The 18,532-nt window shown below is 41.7% G+C and overlaps 1 protein-coding gene across 1 annotated transcript; it reads right to left on the bottom strand.

The window, feature by feature from the left end:
- Window positions 1–4,950: 4,950 nt before the first annotated feature.
- On the bottom strand, window positions 4,951–16,815 carry LOC131203650 (maestro heat-like repeat-containing protein family member 7). The gene is made up of 9 exons (XM_058194065.1): window positions 16,701–16,815; window positions 16,076–16,155; window positions 13,404–13,539; window positions 12,335–12,430; window positions 10,906–11,010; window positions 10,168–10,303; window positions 8,196–8,815; window positions 7,448–7,602; window positions 4,951–5,087 (listed from the first exon to the last, which is right to left on the bottom strand). The coding sequence occupies exons 1-7, from the start codon at window positions 16,794–16,796 to the stop codon at window positions 8,658–8,660; spliced, it is 807 nt and encodes a 268-aa protein (XP_058050048.1). The 5' UTR covers window positions 16,797–16,815; the 3' UTR covers window positions 4,951–5,087; window positions 7,448–7,602; window positions 8,196–8,657.
- Window positions 16,816–18,532: the final 1,717 nt, after the last annotated feature.

Raw genomic sequence — 18,532 nt, 5'->3', positions numbered from 1 at the left:
AATGGAGCTGAATGTTTACTGGCCGGATGCCCTTCGTGTCACTAATGCGGAGTTTTGTTCAGCAGATACATTCTCATTGTGCCCAGAGAGATAAATATCCACCTCTATCTAGGATTGAGCCTCCAGATTGTGAGGTGAAACAGGTTACTTAGCTTACAGTGTCCAAAACTGGAACTCCTTTGATATGGGCCAATCAGGAGGAAAAAATCCTCATGTCCAGAAAAACTGAGCCAGGAATGTCCATGTCTGAGACACGGGGCAAAATTTGGCTAGAAGTGGGACTTCTGAAACACCGATTCTACACCCCCTTCAGACTTTGATAGGCCAGCGGGGTGTAGATACAGAACAAAAGGGAGACAACGAGTGGCACAAGTGAGACAGAACTGGGGACAAAGAGTTTGGTAATAGAATAGAATAGAATAGAACTTTTTATTGGCCAAGTGTGATTGGAAACACAAGGAATTTGTCTTGGTGCATACACTCTCTACCTATTAGGTTATTGGAGGGGTCCTTGGTGCTGCCTGAGTGTGGGGCTTTTTGTTGCAGATGTTTCATGACCCAAGTAGGTAACATCATCAGTGCTAGGAGAGTTAGGCTTAGAAGTAAGGTTAGGGTTAGCCTCATCCTCCTCTCCCTCCTCCTCCTCCTCCTCCTCCTGATATTACTTGGTTGAGTAATGAAATGTCTGCAAGAAAGCAGCCAAGCTGATACAGCACCAGGACCTCACAGTCCTCCTCCTCCCTCTTCCTCTTCTTCCCCTCCTCTCCACAAACCCCACTTCCTTCTAGCCTTGATGATGTTACCTAGTTGGGTCACGAGACGCCTGCAATAAAACCACCAAGCTCAGAGAGCATCAAGGACCCCACAGTTCAAACCTGGACTACAAATATTCTCTTCTATGTCATCAAAAAACCACAACAAAGAATGTTCTTTCTGCGCCAACTCAAAAAGCTCAAACTGCCCAAGGAGCTGCTGGTACAGTTCTACAGAGGAATTCTTGAGTCTGTCATCTGCACCTCTATAATTGTCTGATTTGGTTCCTCTGCAACCCAACAAAACAGACACAGACTTCAGAGAATAATTAGAACGGCAGAAAAAACAATGGCTACCAACCTGCCTTCCATTGAGGACCTGTACAGTGCACGAGTCAAAAAGAGGGCTGTGAAAATTTTTACAGACCCCTCACACCCTGGACATAAACTGTTTCAAAACCTACCTTCAAAACGATGCTACAGAGCACTGAACACCAGAATAACTAGACACAAGTGCAGTCTCTTCCCAAACACCATCACTCTGCTAAACAAATCATTCCCTCAACACTGTCAAACTAATGACTAAATCTGCACTACTATTAATCTTCTCATCGTTCCCATCATCCATCTCCTTCCACTTATGACTGTATGACTGTAATTTTGTTGCTTGTATCCTTACGATTTATACTGATATTAATTTTTTCCTGATTGCTTATTTGTTCCCTATGACCATCATTAAGTGTTGTACCTTAGAATTCTTGATAAAAGTATCTTTTCTTTTATGTACACTGAGAGCATATGCACCAGGACAAATTCCTTGTGTGTCCAACCACACTTGGCCAATAAAAAATTCTATTCTATTCTATTCTATATTCTCTTCATTTTTTTTATTGAAAAAGTTTTACATAAAAAAAGCTTTCCCCCTCTCCCCCCCTCTCCTCCTCTCCCTTCCTTCAAAAACCCTCCCTCCCCTGACTTCCCAGAACAAACACAAGGTATAGTTTAAAATAAAACAAACATATGTAAAAATTTTCCCTCCTAACTAAGTTATACTCCTGCAATTCTCATCAAATCCTAACCTCCCTCAAAGCAATCAAAAATAATACATCCTAATCATTCAAAGGCAGTCTGATATATCTTAGTCTGATATCTATTTTGGATATGAAAAAATAATTGCTACCAACTTGCCTTCCATTGAGGACCTGTATACTGCACGAATCAAGAAGAGGGCCGTGAAAATATTTGCAGATCCCTCGCATCCTGGACATAAACTGTTTCAACTCCTACCCTCAAAACGACGCTATAGAGCACTGCACACCAGAACAACTAGACACAAGAACAGTTTTTTCCCGAAGGCTATCACTCTGCTAAACAAATAATTCCCTCAACACTGTCAGACTATTTACTGAATCTGCACTACTATTAATCGTTTCATAGTTCCCATCACCAATCTCTTTCCACTTATGACTGTATGACTATAACTTGTTGCTGGCAATCCTTATGATTTATATTGATATATTGATCATCAATTGTGTTGTAAATGTTGTACCTTGATGAACGTATCTTTTCTTTTATGTACACTGAGAGCATATGCACCAAGACAAATTCCTTGTGTGTCCAATCACACTTGGCCAATAAAATTCTATTCTATTCTATTCTATATAGTCAATCCATTTTTTCCATTCATTTAAGTATCTTTCTTGTGTATTGTCTTTCAAAAAGGTTGAGATTTTTGCCATCTCAGCCAAGTTAGCAACTTTCAATATCCATTCTTCTATTGTAGGTAATTCTTTTTTCTTCCAATACTATCCTATCAGTAGTCTTGCCACTGTTACTAAATTTAAAATCAATTTAATCTCAATTACTGTACAGTCCGTGATAATTCCCAATAAAAAAAATTGCGGTAGGAACTTTTTCAAAACATTTTGTATAATCCACCAAATTCTTATCCAAAAAGCCTTAATGTTCTTGCAAGTCTACCAAATATGAAAATATGTAGCATCATCACAATTACATCTCCAACATTTTGCTTGTATATCTGGATACATACACAATAGTTTCTTAGGATCTAAATGCCATCTATAAAACATTTTGTAAAAATTTTCCCTTAAATTCTGTGCCTGCGTAAATTTAACATTTCTAACCCAATTTTTTTCCCAAGTTTCCAACAATATTGGCTCCTGAAAATTTTGTCCCCACTTTATCATACAGTCCTTTACCAAATCCCTTTCAGAATCTATTTCAAGTAACACGTTATACTTTATATCTTTATATGCTCCTGAGACTGGTTTCTAATTTGCTTTGCCAAATTTTCCTCATTCTGCACTATACCAATTTTCTGATCTTCCTTCCATCTAGCATGTAGTTGCCCATATTGAAACCAAGTATAATTTTTCCCGTCTTCTTTTAATACGTGCAGAGATTTTAATTGCAAACTACCTCTTTCAGTATACAAAAGATCTTTATATGTAATCCTTTCCTGTTTCTGTTCTATATTTATATTCTCTATTGTATGTCTGGGACTTGCCCACATAGGAACCTTATAATTTAGTTGATAAGAATATTTTTTCCAGACACGCAAGAGAGCCGTTCTTAACACATGATTTTTAAGAGCCTTATCCACTTTTTTGTCATAGATTAAATATGCATGCCATCCATATAGTAAATCATAACCTTCTATATTCAGGATTCTTTCCTCTGTTAGATTAAACCAATCACTTATTGCAGAGAGAGCAGCTGCTTCATAATATAATTTAAAATTGGGCATTTTTAAGCCTCCTCTTTCCCGTGAATCTTGACTTATTTTCATTTTAACCCTCGCTTTTTTACCTTCCCATATAAATTTATTAATTCCAGTCTGCCATTCCTCCAAATTTTTATCTTTCTTAATTATTGGTCTCATCTGAAACAGGGATAAAAATCTAGGTAAAACATTCATTTTAATAGCAGCTAATCTCCCCAACAGCGATAACTGTAATTTTTTCCAAACAGTCAACTCCTTCTGAACTTTTTGCCATAACACCTCAAAATTATTCTTGTACAATTTCACATTTGATGGTGTAATATAAACCCCTAAATATTTAACCTCTTTTACAATCTCAAATCCTGTTATTTCCTCTAATTTTTCTTTCTGTTGTCTGGTCATATTTTTTATTATCACTTTTGTTTTATTCTAATTTACCTTTAACCCTGAAACCTTTCCATATCGATCAATTATTTCCAACAGAAATACACTTGAATTTATAGGATTTGTTAGAGTAATCACCAAGTCATCTGCAAAGGCTCTCAATTTATATTCATGTTGTCTAACTTTAATTCTCTCTGTCTCCTTTGATTCTCGTATTTTATCCAATAATGGCTCCAGAGTTAGAATAAACAATAATGGTGATAAAGGACATCCCTGTCTTGTTCCTTTTGCAATCTTAAAGGCTTCTGTTAAATTACCATTAATTATTATCTGGGCTGTTTGCTCTCCATAAATTGCTCTAATTATTCTCACTATTCTATATTCTCTTCTATTGGTCTTAATTAATTAAATTTCCACACCAGCCATCTGAGCTATCTGACCTGGGCAGTTTACAACAGTGTAATAATATAATATAACACATAATAAAAACACAGATTAAAAATATTTTTAAAAGGATATGATGCACAGTACTCAGTGGGGTATCGCGTTGTTGGTTCCTATCATGTACTTTCTTAAATCAAACTCTTTTTAAGCCACCCAAAACCACCATGAGTGAGTTGGGCAACCATATGAGTTTTCTTAAGAAATGAATAAATGAATCAATAAATAGATGAATGAATGGATGAATAAAGGAATGAATATATGAAGGAATGGATGAATGGATGAATAAAGGAATGGATACATGAATGAATGGATTAATGAATAGATGAACCGATGGATGGATGGATGGATGGATGGATGGATGGATGTTCTGTTGAGGAAGCCCACAGATACTTCTCTTTTCAGTGGGGGCATTTGGGGGGGACATATGCCATACGCCATAGTTTGCTCCAATTTCAGCCCCCACCAGTTTGCCCACTACCTCCCTCCATCCAGGGCATGCCTGCTCTGGATGGGGAGACCCCCGAGGGTGACTCTTCTGCTCAGCCCCTTCCCCCTTCCCCCAGGCATGGCCCATCTTTAAATCAAAGGAAAGCAGAGGCGCCGGGTGAGGGCTTACCGCAATGGGCATGGGAGACTTGCTGTTTCTCCTCCCGACGGCTTCGGTGCTGGGGTCTTCGTCCTGAAGCCTTTTGAGGAGGGGCTTCATGATTTTCATATTGGCATAGGGGTCTTCAGCCAGCGCCTTCCATAGCTCCCTGGCACTTCTGCGCAGATGAAAAAATAGATTGGGGGAAAAAATCACATTCTTTCCCCATTTCCTTCTTTTTTAAAAGTTTTTATGTTTTTTCAGACACACAAACATACAATACATATCTTCTGAATAGAGTATTGACCGAGTCAAAATTCATGCAGCTTGTTTTCTCCATATTTACTATATAGACTCCAATTTCTGCCAAATATTCTACTTTCCCCCTTTTATCTTTTATTTGTATTTTTTATAAAACATATAATCAATATTACCATCTGCCCTCACCTCCTTATCTCCACCTATTTCAAATTATTCTCTTCATTTCTCTCTTTATCATATATATTTTTCATACTTTTTTAATCTATTGAAACCCTTTACTTTAAACACAATCATTCAATCATTTCCTTCTTCACAATTATTTCTTTAGTATCAATTTTTCCCAAAGTTGGACCCATATCTTACTATTTTATCCATTATTTTACCTTTTTAAGCATATATTTCTTGATATTTATTTTATATCATTTTATCTAAAAATTTAATCATTAAAACTAATTTCCATTCTTTTTTATCATTCAAATTTTACAGTCCCAGGATTCATACAATTCTTTTACATTTTCAAGATTACAAAATATACTTCATCTTCCAGATAATATAATCATCAATATTACTTCTATCACAATTATTTATCAGACGATTATTATACTTGTATACAGTTACCCTTCTAAGTAAATCATTTTATATCAAATCAGTTATATTGTCATTTAAGTTCAATTTTAACAATCCCAATATTTTTAATTTTATTCATTTCATTTAAATTTCAATTTTTTAATCTCTTCTATCATTTTATTCCAAATCTATTCCATCTTAATCAGAAACAATTCAACTCTTCAGATTTGTTTTTATGCTTCATTTTGGATAATTTAATTTTTACAGTCCCACTGTAAAATTTTGTTTGTTTCAATTTTATTTACCAAATCTCCTCTTCTTCAAATAGTATAATTACCAATATTAATCTTAATACCATTCTTAATACAATTATCACTTTATCTACATTTCATATTACCCTTCTTCCTATCTGTTGATTATTCCCTTGTCCATTTTCTCCTGGTCCATCTATAATATACCACCCATTTTCTTTCTTCTCTTTTTCTTCTTTTTATAGTTCTCTTCTGGTCTATTCCCTTTTTCTCCTCTTACCTTCCTTGTTTCCCCATTGTTTTCCCAATGCAATCATTCCATTTTTCCCCTCTGAATTTTTTTATTTTTCACATTTTTAATCCCACTTCTCGCCTAGATTGCCCTTTGTTCTCAGCTAATCTATTCCCTTTTTTTCCTCTCTGCTTCTTTTTGACCTTTCTATTTTTTTCGCTGTTAATCCCAGTGTAATCATTAAAACTGTTATTCACTCTCTTTTTTTCCCCATTGCTATTCCCAATGCAATCATTTAATTTTTCATCAGTGTTTTTATCTTCAGGATTATTTTCTTGCTTCTCTTTAATATCTTGTTCATTCCGTTGAATATAGTCTGGAAGCAGTCTTGATTTTTTTCTGTCCGTATCAAACGATAAACGTACCATTTTAACCATCTCAGTTAGTTCTTGCCACATTTTAACGTTAGTTGCTTTTTAAGTCCAATTTAAAGTTTATTGTTTTCCTCCTCTTGTATTATCAACGTTCAGTTCTTGAGAAGACAAACAAACCCTCCTTACAAATTCTCACGGCTCATTCCTCAAGGACACAGTAAATTTCCCATATTTAAAATGTTCAATGTAGTATTTTTTTTCTGCCAGTAGAAGGCTCTCTAGAATCCACAAGTTCCAAATCAACAATGAAATGATATATCCAGTTTTGTGTATTAAGTCCAATTAACTTTCTTTCTTCCTCTTTTAAGTTTTTTTATATTTCCAATTTCCAATTTTACATTCCAGTTGAGAGTCAATTTAAAATCTTTGACAGGGCTACCTATTGTAAGTTTTTCTTTTTTCAAAATTTTTCTTGCAGTTTATATCCAATCCTGTTTCAAAAATATTTTCTTTGGGGTTTCTTTTTCTTATAATAAATTTAGTCTCTCCAAATTCACCATCCACATTTAAAATTTAAACATCAAACTCCTCAGAATTCAAATCAACTGCACAGCCAACCAGCGACTGCAATGGGCCTAAACCAACCAACCGCAACCTCCCCCCAATTAGCACACGACCTCCCCAATACAAGACCCACCACAAGACCTTCATCAACCAACCCACAAGCTCAGAGAACCAACCTCCACCCTCATCCTCCACCCGAGCTACAGGTATTCGCCCCTATTGCAAATGATTGAGAATCTGTGTAGGATCTAAGAAAGTAGGAGGCACATCTCCTTGAGGTTCTTCTTACCCATCGCAGGCCACCGAGCATTCAAGGAGAATGTCGACGACTCCGTTCACCCGTTTCGCGGCCAGGTGACACACTGCCTTTAGACATTCTCCTTTCGTGGCAGGGTCCAAGATATTCGGGAGACTCGTGTACATCTCCTTGACGATCATAGGCAGCTAGAGCAAAAGAGAGATCAGAGGGATGAGACCGGCGGCAACCGTCATAGTATGGAACAAGTTTGCTAAGCACCTGAATTTTATCTCGTGACCCTGGGTGACAACATTTTTATTTATTTATTTATTTAACCCCACCTTAATTATTCTTACGAATAATTCGAAGCGGAGAACATATCCATCACATACCTTCTCCCTCCTCTTTCCCCCACAACAACAACCCTGTGCAGTGAGTTGGGCTGAGAGAGAGAGAGAGACTGGCCCAAAATCACCCATGTGGCTTTCATGGCTAAGACAGGACTTGAATTTATCTTGCTTTCTAGCCTGGTGCCTTAACCACTGCCAAACTGGCTCTCCAAATGTTAGTTTTCATGAAAACAATAGGGCTATTCTGTTTTGCCCTTATCTTCTTTCGGGAAGGGTTGACCACCTTTCTCAATAGCCCTCAGCTCAGCTGGTGGTCTCCCATCCAGCCCCAGCCTTCTTAAAACCAGCTGAAGTGTTGTCACTAAGCCAACAAGGTCTCACCCATTCTAATCTTTGTATTCTACAAAATCTCTAGATCCCGTCTGCTCCAAACCCTACAATTTTCTTACCTCCTCCATTTCCATCCCACATTCCTCCAAGAATGAACTCAGCATTAGTCCTGCAGTGTATGACATGTTCTTGTCCTGGTGTGTCAGGACCTCCAGGGCTTTGAAAATCACCTCTGTTGATTGGGATGGGCCAAGATGTTCACCAAAGGCCTATGGGAAAGAAAAAAAGGAGACCATGCAGAGATGCATCAGAGTTTTGACTCCCTCCTTCTCTCAACAAGCCAGAGACTTTGACCCAGATTTGGGCACAGCACCCCATGTAGAGAGGCAGGCCTTATTCCATGTCACCCATCAGGTGAAGTTAGGATGTGGATGAAAGAAGCCAACATGGCAGCTGCAATCGCCTGCTCCTAGACATTGTGGGGGATGGATATCCACCCTCCTGCCTTTGGAGCATGCCGTCCCCACTCTGATATTGACTTTTTTGAGTTTCTCCATTCAAGAGGAGGAGAGAAAGGAAGATCAACAAAGAGCCAGGCAAATTGCTGCACTAAAACATACCTTAGCCATTTTGGAGACGTTATTATAAAATATTGTTGGGCCCGAAATGAAGAAGTCCTCCCTCAGCCAACGAGCGATAGTCCCCTTCTTGTTCTTGGGTTTCTGGTCCATTTCTTTGGCTTTTGTGGGAGGAAAACAAGAGAAGGTCACATTTTGACATTCGGAACTTCTGAACATCCTTTGTCTGATGGCCAGTTTAGTCGTTCCAATAGAAGAGCCCTGTAGCTCTGGGCTGACCTGAGGGGTCCCTGGTGCTCTCTGGGCTTGGTGGTTTTCTTGCAGATGTTTCATTGCCCAAGTAGGAAACATCATCAGTAATGATGACCATCAACCCTGACAGGGCAAAACTCTTGTATAGAAACCCAGAGAAAAGCTCCCTCCCTTCTAGAACTGAGGACATTGCCTAGTTGGGTCATGAAACATTCACAAGAAAACAACAAAGCTCAGAGAGCGCCAAGGACTCCGCAGGCCTCCTCCTCCTCCTCCTCCTCCCTCCCTCCCTCTTTCTCTCCTCTCTCTCTTCTTCTCCTTTTTCTCCTCCCTCTCCATCGCCCTCTCACTCTTTCCTCCTCCCCTCTTCCTCTCCATCTCCCTCTTTCCCTCTTTCCCTGCCCCCTCCTCCTCCTCTTATCTGCAACCTCACTCCCTCATAGCACTGATGATGTTACCTAGCTGGGTCATGAAACATCTGCAAGCAATAAGCCAACCTCAGAGAGCACTAAGAACCTCACCCAGCTCTCATTACCTGGCACCATCATCAGGCCGTGTGTATGTGTGTTTGTGGTGCATACTGGAGGTGGGTTTCAGCAGGTTCTGACCACTTCTGGAGAACCGGCAGCGGAAAATTTGAGTAGTTCAGGGAACCGGTAGTAAAAATTCTGACTGGCCCCGCCCCCATCTATTCTCTGCCTCCCAAGCTGATCGGGAGGGAATGGGGATTTTTGCAGTAACCTTCCCCTGGAGTGGGTGGGAATGGAGATTTTGAAGTACCCCTTTCCTAAGTTAACACATTAGGTGGGACTGTAAATGGAAGGAAAAAATAGGGTTACATAAGAGAGAATGAATGAATGGCTGAATGGCTGAATGAAGGAATGAACACTCATAAGCCCTCTTTAACTCTTTCCTTAACCCGTATCTTTGTTAAGCCATTTTCTGGCTTCCTGCAATACATCCAGATTCCAGCCCTCCAATGACTAAAAGGTGACTTTGCAAAACACGCTAAGACCCGATCCATGTGCCAAGGCTGGCTGATTGCAGCTGCTTTGCCTACCTGGCCCACTTAACGTAAGAAACTTAGTCTTCAAATGACCCCTGGCCCTGAGAAGTGCCAATATCAACTGAAAATTCCAGGCATCTCTGCCCAGCCCAATGACCGGGGTCCTGGTCACGCCACAGGCTGTGCCACCCAGCCTTCTCCTGGGCAGTGAACATCCCTGGGCTCCTTGCAACCCTTGGAGTCCAACTTTCTCACCCATTTTGCTCATGAGGAGGTGGTGGAGGTAGTAGGCGGCCTCTGCGGACGTCTGGCCAACTTCTTTGCTGGTATCGCCAATGTGCAGGGCCAGCAAAGCCACCAGCCGTCCCAGCAAAAAAAACTCAGCTGTGATCTAATGAAAGGAAGAAAAAAGGAGGGGAAAGATGAGAAGGGGGTTGGCTCATGAAGGTTTCAGCCAGCTGAAATCAGAGAATATGAACCATAGCACCATAGAATCTTAGAATCATACATTTTAGAATTCTAGAATCACAGAATCTTAGAAACATAGAATCTTAGAATTTTAGAATCAGAATTATCGAATATTTGAACCTTAGACTCCTAGAATCTTAGAATCAAAATCCTAGAATCTTTGAATCAATGACTCCTTGAATCATAAAATCTTTGAATGACAGAATCATAATCACAGAATTATAGAATCTTTGAATCCTAATCTTTGAGTCTTCAAATCTTTGAATCATAGAATCTGTGAACCATAGTACCTTAGAATTATAGAATTTTAGAATCACAGAATAATAGAACTTTAGAATCAAAGAACCACAGTTGCTGGAAGGGGCTGTGCAGGTCTTCTCCTCCAGCCACTTGCTCATGCAGGACTCCTTGTATCCTCCTGGTCACATCTCAAAGGTGCTTTTTCCAAAAGGCAACTGGACTTTCTTGGGGTTGTTTTCTTTCCTCTTTGAAAATTTCTCATTCTCATCCCAAATGGTGACTTACGTCAAAATTTACATTTTCTGAAACAAACTTCAGGAGGTGCCTGGTGCTCTTAAGGGCCCTCTTTTTCTCATGACTCTTGGAAGATTCAATCCAGGGATTCGTGTGCTGCCAGGAGAAACAAAGGAGAAGGAGGAAAGGAAGAATTTGTGATTCACACTTGGAAGAGCCGCAGAATTTGCCAGGATTGGGGAGAAACTCTAAGAAACTAAACAAATTTGAGACATTGATCAATTTAGGTCTATTCCAGATTCAAAACTAGAGTAGGAATGGAAGATTTCTGGAATACAGCTAGTCTTACAACAGTTCATCTAGAGCCGTGGTGGCACAGTGGTTAGACTGCAGTTTGGCAAGCTAATTCTGCCAACTGTCAGCAGTACGGCAGTTCAATCCTGACCAGCTCAAGGTTGACTCAGCCTTCCGGGTCCTCATTTAGAGAGGGCTGCAAAGCACGGTGAAGTGGTATGTAAGTCTAAGTGCTATTGGTATTTAGTGACTCTTCAAAGTTACAATGGCAGTGAAAAAGGGATTTACGACAATTCTTCACACTTACGACCGTTGCAGCGTCCCCATGGTCAAGTGATCAAAATTTGAACACTAGGCAAATCCTCATCTTTATGACAGTTGTACTATCCCAGGTTGTGGGATCACCTTTTGTGACCATCTGACAAGCTGTTCGGTGCCAATGTAAGTTTGAACGCTCACTAAATGAATGGTTGTAAGTTGTTGACTTTCTGTATAGGTAGTCCTCGACTTACGACCAGAATTTGGGGTGCTTAGCAAGGTGGACCTTAAGCAACTTGTGACTGGCTTTATGACCTCTTTTTGCCAGGGTTGAACGAATCCCTGCGGTCCTTAAGTGAATAATGCGGTCATTAGCTAAATCTCGCTTTCCCCGTAGACTTTGGCTTGTCGGAAGCCAGTTGGGCAGTTCACCAATGGCAATCAGGTGAGCCCCATGATGCTGCAACCATCACAAGTACAGTTACTCCTCGACCTACGACCACAAATGAGTCCAAAATTTCTGTTGCTAAGATGAATCCCATCGGCATTGACAAAATCTGCATTGGTCTATTGCAGAAGGCAGCTTTACTTGGAACAGCTGCCAGAGTCTAGGACACGAATCTCAGAGAAATAGTGGAATAGACTCATTAATGAAAAGATGCCAGAGGAGGGACAAAACAAAACTTAAAATCATTTTTAACTACTTAAATTAATTAAATTGAATTGTTGAATTCTCCCACAGCAAGTTGTCCGGTGGCCGTGATGAGTTGTAACATTCGGCAGCTGCGATGATACCTTTCCCATCTAACAGCCACATTTGCCTATCCCAGCTCCTTGGGAGGGACTCAACAGCTGGACAGAATCACCAAATCCAGCCTAAACACCTGGCTGACCGTGCGACCAACCCCAAGAAAGAATCACTCTTTACCATCAAGATATCCTGCAGGGCATCCAGATTGGGAGCCTCGGACAGCAAGCTGGTGAGCATGGTGTTGCAGGCGTTCACTGTCTGGTGATAAAAATCCTAAAAAAGAAAAAGAATATCTGAAGGAAGAAGTGGCGTAAAGGAAGGAACAGCGCCTAAAAGAGGAAGAAATCCAGGGGCAAGGAACTTACGGCCCTTTTAGTACTACTGGGGGACTGCAACTCCCAGCAATCCTTAGCCAGTCGTGGACTTCTGGGAGTTGAAGTCCACAAGTCTGCAGGAAACAGAGTGGCCCACCTTGCAGGATTGATTTTCTCCCAGAGTTTGGGGAAATGCTTTCTTGGGAGGGACACAAGGAAGAAAAGTACTTCCTTCCTGTTATATTTCAGAAAAGAACGACTAAAAGGTTGAATGTCTTCCTTAACAGTTCTGGAATATTCAAATACAGGCAGTCCTCAACTTACAACCACAATTGAGCCCAAAATTTCCATTGCTAAGCGAGACATTAGTGAAGTGAATTTTGCCCTCGTTTTACGACCTTTCTTGCCACCATGGTTAAGCAGATCACTGTGGTTGTTAAATTAATCCATGGTTCTTAAGTGAATCCGGCTTCCCCATTGACTGGTGCGACCGTCGTAAATCTGAACCGGTTTCTAAGTGTCTGAATTCTGAGGGTTCTCTGAGACTAGGAATCAAAGCTGGTGCATGCAGCACATGGTTGTTCTGCCCCACCGTGGTCCTTCTTTTTTGGGGGGGCAAAGGGGGGAGGTGGGAATTGGTCTTGAGAAGACACTTCAAGCAGAACATAAAAGAGAAGTGGAGGAAGAGAGAAAAGATGGTCAGGAAAACCCTATAGAGATGTTTAGGACTTAAAAATAGGTAGTCCTATGATCCAGAAACGTAGAATGAGAAGTGGATGCATACTTTCAAGACCAAAGATGAACGGACAGGCCAAAATGCCATTGGGCTCGATGGATGGATCCAGAGTTTTTGAGGAGATCTTGAATCACGTTTACCACATCCTTGTTTCCAGGTGGATCTCATATGGCTTTGCTCCATCTGGACTGCTCACCTGAGTTTGAGTTGATTGGGCTGGGCTGCTTGCTTGCAGTGTGGTCATCTTCAAAGGTGGCAAGGAAAACACCTTCTCGATGCTTTTACTTGCCACTTTTGCCCTCATCTCCGAGTTCAAGGGAGGCTTCATACGGCTAATGAAAGACAAGAAAAGAGGAGGGATGAGGTGAGAAGATCACAGGCTCATTGGGTCAAAAGGGACATTCTACTCCAACCCTTGCTTGATGGTCTTTAAACCATCCCAGTCATATGGTTGTCCACTCTTTTCTTGAAAACCTCAAGTGATGGAGCCCCACAAACTTCTAGAGGAAAACCATTCCACTGATTGATTGTTCTTGGTGTCAGGAAGTTTCTCCTGGATCTCTCTTTGATAAGCTTCCATACAGCACTTCTTAGCTTGCTCTCAGGTACTTTGGAGAGGAGGTTGACCCTCCTCTCTGTGAGAGTCCTCAAATTTCAGAACTCTGCTATTATGTCTGCAACAACAGATGTTCATCATCTGTTTGAGCCTCCAGTTCCTTCATCATCTTGGTTGCTCTTCTCTAAACTCTTTCTAGAGTCTCAACATCTTTTTTATATCGTGATGACCAAACCTGGATATAGGATCTCTCTCCCTCTCTCTCTTTCTCTCTCATCCATCATCTATCTAATCTACTAGACCAGATCACCAGAAACACTCCCACCAACACTGACAAGGCGAGCCATGAATTTGAATTTCAAGTGAGAGCAAACCCTGCTTCCTTCTAGCCCTGATGATGTTTCCTAGTTGGGTCATGAAATGTCTGCAAGAAAACCACCCTGCTGAAAGAAAACCAAGGACCCCACACATCTAAACAAGCATGCTCACCTCCTTTCCTAGATCTGAACTGCCCAGATTGCCAGCATGCAAATTCTTCACCCTTCCAAATTCTGGGGCTGACCTGCTAACTCAATGCATGCTCTACAGCAGGGATATCAAACTCAAGGCCCCTGGGATGGATGCAGCCCACGATGTGGTCGGATCTGGCCCGTGGAGCCATCCTGGTCTACCCAATGCAAAGAGGAAAGATCGGGCCAGCATGGCTTCCGACCAGTCTACTCAATGCGAAGAGGAAACATGCCAGCAGTTTGGCGAATGGCGTCAATCTGGCCACGCCCATCCAGTTGTCCACACCTACCCAGTCAGCCAGATCCACTCATTCGGCAACCCCTGCCTGCCCACTCCCGAGGTCAGCCACAGCCTTGATGCGGCCCTCAATGAAATTGAATTTCACACCCCTGCTTTAGAGCATGGGGACTTGGCATGGAAATTTCATCACTGGGTCAAACTGAGTCTTCGGAGAAGGGCGGTATAAAAATGTGAACAATAAATAAATTCCAAGTTCCTACCGAGCTGGTGAGAAGATCACAGGCTCATTGGGTCAAAAGGGACATTCTACTCCAACCCTTGCTTGATGGTCTTTAAACCATCCCAGTCATATGGTTGTCCACTCTTTTCTTGAAAACCTCAAGTGATGGAGCCCCACAAACTTCTAGAGGAAAACCATTCCACTGATTGATTGTTCTTGGTGTCAGGAAGTTTCTCCTGGATCTCTCTTTGATAAGCTTCCACACACCATTTCTTAGCTTGCTCTCAGGTACTTTGGAGAGGAGGTTGACCCCCTCCTCTCTGTGAGAGCCCCTCAAATTTCAGAACTCTGCTATTATGTCTGCAACAACAGATGTTCATCATCTGTTTGAGCCTCCAGTTCCTTCATCATCTTGGTTGCTCTTCTCTAAACTCTTTCTAGAGTCTCAACATCTTTTTTATATCGTGATGACCAAACCTGGATACAGGATCTCTCTCCCTCTCCCACTCCGTCTCTCCCTCTCTCTCTCCTTCTCTCTCTTTCTCTTTCTCTTTCTCTCTCATCCATCATCTATCTAATCTACTAGACCAGATCACCAGAAACACTCCCACCAACACTGACAAGGCAAGCCATGAATTTGAATTTCAAGTGAGAGCAAACCCTGCTTCCTTCTAGCCCTGATGATGTTTCCTAGTTGGGTCATGAAATGTCTGCAAGAAAACCACCCTGCTGAAAGAAAACCAAGGACCCCACACATCTAAACAAGCATGCTCACCTCCTTTCCCAGATCTGAACTGCCCAGATTGCCAGCATGCAAATTCTTCACCCTTCCAAATTCTGGGGCTGACCTGCTAACTCAATGCATGCTCTACAGCAGGGATATCAAACTCAAGGCCCCTGGGATGGATGCAGCCCACGATGTGGTCGGATCTGGCCCGTGGAGCCATCCTGGTCTACCCAATGCAAAGAGGAAAGATCGGGCCAGCATGGCTTCCGACCAGTCTACTCAATGCGAAGAGGAAACATGCCAGCAGTTTGGCGAATGGCGTCAATCTGGCCACGCCCATCCAGTTGTCCACACCTACCCAGTCAGCCAGATCCACTCATTCGGCAACCCCTGCCTGCCCACTCCCGAGGTCAGCCACAGCCTTGATGCGGCCCTCAATGAAATTGAATTTCACACCCCTGCTTTAGAGCATGGGGACTTGGCATGGAAATTTCATCACTGGGTCAAACTGAGTCTTCGGAGAAGGGCGGTATAAAAATGTGAACAATAAATAAATAAATAAATTCCAAGTTCCTACCGAGCTGGTGAGAAGATGAGGGCAGATCAGGTACATACCTCATGCAGGTGATGGTGACGATTGCTTTATGGAGAATGACGACAGACAGGGCTCTTGCGGGATGCTCTTCAATGGCTTCCTGAAAGGAGAAGGAAATACACCTAAGAAAGCTCCTGAGATATGGTCACCATCCAGCTGCCCCTATTCCCATCCCTATGCTTTTTCTGGTTGCACAGGAAGTCCACAACTTACAACTGGTCGCTTAGCCACCATTTAAACTTATGATGGATCTCTCCAGGGCTACTTATGACCCAGATGCAAAGTTCCTCAGCAAACATGTGACCATACTTTGGTCACTAGGCAACCAGTTTGCATTTATGATAGTTTGCAGTGTCCCGTGACCATGATTTAAGTCAGGGAAGGGCAACTGTGGCCTCTTTATGACCTATATAAAATTGGGAAGCCAGATTCACTTAACCACCGTGTGAATAATTTAATGAAAATGATTCATCTAATAACGGTGGCAAGACAGGTCATACAATAAGCAGAATTCACTTAACAAATGTCCCACTTAGCAACAGAAATATTTTGGACTCAATTGATTGGTATTCAGTTTGATTCCAATTCACTTTTAAAAATAAATAGCCGCACGAGCACCCGCCTCCCCTCCCTCTCCCCACTTACAATGATGTTCATGACCAATTCCTGTTTACGTGGTAAATAGATGTCTTGCCTCTTGCTGTAGGCAACAGCTTTCGTGATCATGATAATTGACCTCATGAACGCAGTCTTCAGCCCTTCGTCCTGGGAAACACAAGTGGGAATGCGGGGTGGGGAGTGGGGGAGTCAGAAACACCAATAGGAAGGACTTCTGGTTGAAATTCTAGCTCTCCCTGTCGGGGGCTTCATTCGAAGCCATAGCCACCCTGTAGGGGTAGTGAAGCAAAGGGGGACCACCTTGCAGGTTGAGGGGAGCCACATCTCCCATTCCTGACTTGGAACACCCCCCCCATCCGAAGTCTAGGAGCAGCGGGAGTCAAAAACCTCTCCCATGAAGCCAGAAACCATTGTTTGTGCAGGAGAAGAGAAATGGTGAACGGTGTGTTGTCTGGGTGAGAAGATTTATTGCTTAAGCTTGACCCCACTCCTACCCCCGAAAAGAAAAATTCAAGAGGAAAACATTTTAGAACAATTTTTTACAGCGGTGTGCAATTATCATGAAAAAACATGTTGGAAATTTAAAAAGTAAATATTAGTTTAAAAAGAAAAATTCAAGAGGAAAACATTTTAGAACAATTTTTTACAGCGGTGTGCAATTATCATGAAAAAACATGTTGGAAATTTAAAAAGTAAATATTAGTTTAAAAAGAAAATTAAGTTGAAAATTGTATCCTCAAAACAAAAGGTGTGATATTAAGAAGGCATATGAAGATGCTGGAACTATAACCCCACCTTTTCTTCAAATAATTTGTTTTAAGTATTGGATTTATACGTTAAAACAAACAAGATAAATAAATCGGACTTGTCAAAATAAAAGCAGAGAGGCAGAAAGTGAAAGAAAGAAAGACAGTGAGTTCTAATCCCACTTTAGGATGAAAACCAGCTGAGAGACTTTGGGCCAATCACCAGGAGACTTTGAGTTCTAGTCCTGCCTTAGGCACAAAGGCCAACTGTCTTTCATCCAATCACTAAGAGACTGTGAGTTCTAGTCCCACCTTAGGATGAAAGCCAGCTGAGAGACTTTGGGCCAATCACCAGGAAATGGTGAGTCCTAGTCCTAAGGCACAAAGGCCAACTGTCTTTCATCCAATCACTAGGAGACTGTGAGTTCTAGTCCCGCCTTAGGATGAAAGCCAGCTGAGAGACTTTGGGCCAATCACCAGGAGATGATGAGTTCTAGTTCCGCCTTAGGCATGAGACCAGCTGGGTGAGTTGACTCACACAATATCACAGAGTTGTTGGATGGAAAGGAAGAAAGAGTATAAGGCACATGCACTGCCTTGAGTATAATAAATGTAGCATGACCATAGATCCTCCTCCTCCTCCTCCTCCTCCTCCTTCTTCCCCTCTCCCACAACATGCTAGTTGGGTCATGAAATGTCTGTAAGAAAGCAACCAAGCTAAGGACTCCAGATTATAATGGTTCTTGTAATTAAACTCAGCATTAAGAGAAGTATAGGTGGAAACCAGCCCACCTTGTTCATGGTGCCATACTGCCCAAGAATTTCAGAGACAATGTTGTCCAGGAGGCACCATCTCGTTTGCTTGGGCTCCGAGGACTGCTTGGCCATAACACAATATTAACGTTGTCCGAATCCATCTTTCAGAGAGAGTCTGTAAGTCCTGTCAGTACAAAGACGAGACGGTTAAACTATTTCCCAAGGCGCCAGGAGACAAGAGAAGAAGCAATGGATGGAAACTGATGGAGCTTCTTAGTCACCCAAGTCATGGTTGTCCCAAAGGTGCTTTTTCCAAAGGAAACTGGACTTTGTTTTTCCTTGAAGAGGTTTCACTTC

Source organism: Ahaetulla prasina, chromosome 9 (assembly GCF_028640845.1).
Source record: "Ahaetulla prasina isolate Xishuangbanna chromosome 9, ASM2864084v1, whole genome shotgun sequence".
Taxonomy (NCBI): Eukaryota; Metazoa; Chordata; class Lepidosauria; order Squamata; family Colubridae; genus Ahaetulla; species Ahaetulla prasina.
This window is presented reverse-complemented; position numbering and strand designations above follow the sequence as displayed.